The sequence below is a fragment of the Canis lupus genome, chromosome X (genome assembly GCF_048164855.1).
Source record: "Canis lupus baileyi chromosome X, mCanLup2.hap1, whole genome shotgun sequence".
In the NCBI taxonomy this organism is placed as follows: domain Eukaryota; kingdom Metazoa; phylum Chordata; class Mammalia; order Carnivora; family Canidae; genus Canis; species Canis lupus.
Window position 1 is genome coordinate 69,309,969 of NC_132876.1, and position 3,903 is coordinate 69,313,871.

The window sequence follows — 3,903 nt, forward strand, 5'->3', positions numbered from 1 at the left end:
TCTTTGAGGAACCTCCACACGGTTTTCCAGAGTGGCTGCACCATTTCACATTCCCACCAGCAGTGCAGGAGGGTTCCCCTTTCTCCACATCCTCTCCAACATTTGTAGTTTCCTGCCTTGTTAATTTTCCCCATTCTCACTGGTGTGAGGTGGTATCTCATTGTGGTTTTTTTTTTTTTTTTTTTTTTTCTCATTGTGGTTTTGATTTGTATTTCCCTGATGGCCAGTGATGCAGAGCATTTCCTCATGTGCATGTTGGCCATGTCTATGTCTTCCTCTGTGAGATTTCTGTTCATGTCTTTTGCCCATTTCATGATTGGATTGTTTGTTTCTTTGGTGCTGAGTTTCATAAGTTCTTTATAGATCTTGGAAACTAGCCCTTTATCTGATAGGTCATTTGCAAATATCTTCTCCCATTCTGCAGGTTGTTTTGCAATCCCTATCAAAATACCATGGACTTTCTTCAGAGAGTTAGAACAAGTTATTTTAAGATTTGTGTGGAATCAGAAAAGACCCCGAATAGCCAGGGGAATTTTAAAAAAGAAAACCATAGCTGGAGGCATCACAATGCCAGATTTCAGGTTGTACTACAAAGCTGTGGTCATCAAGACAGTGTGGTACTGGCACAAAAACAGACACATAGATCAATGGAACAGAATAGAGAATCCAGAAGTGGACCCTCAACCTTATGGTCAACTAATATTTGACAAAGCAGGAAAGACTATCCACTGGAAAAAAGACAGTCTCTTCAACAAATGGTGCTGGGAAAATTGGACATCCACATGCAGAAGAATGAAACTAGACCACTCTCACCATACACAAAGATAAACTCAATATGGATGAAAGATCTAAACGTGAGACAATATTCCATCAAAATCCTAGAGGCGAACACAGGCAACACCCTTTTTGAACTCGGCCACAGTAACTTCTTGCAAGATACATCCACGAAGGCAAAAGAAACAGAAGCAAAAATGAACTATTGGGACTTCATCAAGATAAGAAGCTTTTGCACAGGAAAGGATACAGTCAACAAAACTAAAAGACAATGAGAGTCTTAATAAGCTCTCATTAGAGTCCAAGCTGTTCACCGCTGCCTTATGTGCTTTCTATCACCATTTCTGCATTAATTTGTTAAAGAACAGGAGAATAAAATTTATAGTTTATACCAGAGTAAGGGAAGATAATCCACAGCCTGTCGAGTGCCATTTAATGACATTTTACTGCTTATTTTTGCCTATCCTTCTCAGTATGCACCTGCTTCCTTTATTATCTCCTTTCCTCTTCTTTCTTTTACGTATTTTCCTGTCTTTTCTATTTATTTTTATTTTTTCAAGCATTTTGATTCTTTTTATTACTCAAAAAAATCCTCATTTTTTAAATTTAGCTTTCTGACTCTGTGCTTGTGCCTTCAACATTTTCACAACGATTTTCTGCTCCTGAATAAGGAAAGCACACTTGATCTTGTCACAAACACACTTAGCACACATGGAACCACCATAGGCCCTGCTGATGTGTTTTTTCGTTTTAGACAATCTCATAAGGACTTTAGGTCTCACAGCATGAACTCCTCGAAGTTGGCCAGGGCACATGCCACATGCCGACTTCGGCGCTTTCCCAACCTTCTTGGTATAAAGGTAAACGATTCTATTACCAGGGGTTAGGGGCAGCCTAGTTTTGTTAGAGGCTGTATTGTAGGACAGCCTACAATGGTATGTCAAACGCTGAACCATTCTGAATGCCTACGGACGCCGTCCCCGGAAGAGCTGTCTTTTCTAATTAAAATTTTTTTAAAAATATTTTATTTATTCATGAGAGACAGAGACATAGGCAGAGGGATAAGCAGGCTCCATCACTCAATCTCAGGACACCAGGATCACTACCTGAGCCAAAGGTGGATACTCAACCACTGAGCCACCCAGGTGCCCTATTTCCAATCTCTTAATTCTTCCTTACTGGTAACATCTAGGGAGGCTATCTAGATAGAAAAAAAAAACATTGGAGAAACCTGTATAAGGGCTTTTACCCTTTCTGCATATTTTTTATTCACTAGCCCTTTCAATGCAGTTGTAACAGTTCAGTAGCCCTGAATTTGGAGGCATATTTACAGTCCATATTAATCAAAAGAGTCATTTGATTCTTCTTTGCCTTATATAATCTGGCATATCACATCCACTCTACTACAGACATTTTTGTAAAGTAATGCGTACACCTAAGGCAGGGCTTGAGCTCACAACCCCAAGATCAAGAGTTCCATGATCTAGTGACTGAACCAGCCATGCACCCCTACTATAGACATTATTAGTCACTAAGATCTCTTAAGATATATGTGAAAGGACCACCATGGTCTGGAGAGGCAAGGTCTGATTTTTTGCCCTGTTCATTTCAATTAGAGAAGTTATGGTAGAGCCAGGGGCCTGGGCAGGATGATGGAAGTTGGGAGCCCTTAGTTTGCCAACCAGGAAATGGGGAACAATAATGGGTACAATTACATGCCAGCCAGTGTTCTAGATGCTTTATGTATACTAGTCTATTGAACCAGAAGCTTATAACTACTTTTAGTTCCATTTTATAGATGAAAAAATGGAGGCAATAAGATTCTAAGTAGCGAGCACATAGTATATGGTGCATGAGGATTCAATCAACTATGGTATATTCTACGGATCTTTTCCACCAGACTTCTTTCCCTAATTTAGCAATCTAGGATTGTAAAATGAATAGAAAATTGCAGGATGCAAAAGAAGAGTACTTAATAGCAGTACTTTCCCTGTTTTGCTTTTTTTCTTCACAGTACTATGTGGTCTAGATGCAGAAATTCTTTTTTTTTTTTTTTTAAACTTAAGATTGTAGAGTACTAGATCAATGGAATATATGTAGATCAATGGAACAGTATTGAGAGTTGATATATTTTTTTTTTTAAATTTTTATTTATTTATGATAGTCACAGAGAGAGAGAGAGAGAGAGGCAGAGACATAGGCCGAGGGAGAAGCAGGCTCCATGCAGGGAGCCCAATGTGGGACTTGATCCAGGGTCCCCAGGATCACGCCCTGGACCTAAGGTGGTGTTAAACCGCTGAGCCGCCCAGGCTGCCCCAGATGCAGAAATTCTTGAAGAGGGAAAGAAATTATTTTTAGAAACCTCATCTTTTCCATGATAAGTAATGATTAACTCTGAAACTGTCAGGGTCAGGAGGAAACTCTTAATGTTCCCAGAATTGAATCCACAATCTCTTTTCTTCATCCTGCTAGCCAAGGTTCATATCTGGCTTGACTGGGGTGCACAGGACTTAAAAGAGGGGTATGTGAGGGAAGAGGTGAGAGGCTTGTTAATGTTTTGATTTGGGGTTTTTCTCCAAGAGGCATCAATGCCTTAACACTGTTGTCTTTAAACAGAAACTTCAGTAAAAGGCGAACTCCCTGGTTGCAAGCATCACTCATAAATTTAGCTGGTACCAATCATGTTTACTTCTGTATTCCACCCCCATCCCTAAAACCATTTGTTTGGAGATGGATGGGATCCCTGCCCTTACTGAGAACCTGCAAGGGAGTCACTACATAGTTTCCTTCAGATTTGACAAGGGCAGGACAGCAGAAATGTCTTGGAATATGGGGTTTTTAATTCTCTCAACTTCTGATATTTCTGACCTTTGCCTCTCTTGAATAACCTGTAGGCAACATGGTTTATCTATCTTCCTTCCTTCCTTCCTCCTTCCTTCCTTCCTTCCTTCCTTCCTTCCTTCCTTCTTTTCCCCTCCCTCCCTTTTCTTTTTTTCAAAGGCCTGCTTACTCCCTGTCTGTAACCCTGGTCATCTGCACCCCTCTCTCAATAACTGTGGCATGCTTTCAGTATCGCACCATACCTCCTTACTTTATGTGATTCTCATCCTGGCCTTCTAGGCTGCAACC

The 3,903-nt window shown here is 40.4% G+C and overlaps 1 protein-coding gene across 1 annotated transcript; it reads right to left on the reverse strand.

The window, feature by feature from the left end:
• Nucleotides 1–1,355: 1,355 nt before the first annotated feature.
• Nucleotides 1,356–1,749, reverse strand: LOC140627775 (large ribosomal subunit protein eL34-like). Its single transcript, XM_072816365.1, has one exon. It carries the CDS (start codon nt 1,728–1,730, stop codon nt 1,368–1,370), a length of 363 nt encoding a protein of 120 aa, XP_072672466.1. The 5' UTR covers nt 1,731–1,749; the 3' UTR covers nt 1,356–1,367.
• Nucleotides 1,750–3,903: the final 2,154 nt, after the last annotated feature.

Coding starts and splice junctions, on each gene's coding strand:
- LOC140627775 (XM_072816365.1), bottom strand. CDS start 1,730: ATGGTTCAGCGTTTGACATACCATTGTAGGCTGTCCTACAATACAGCC.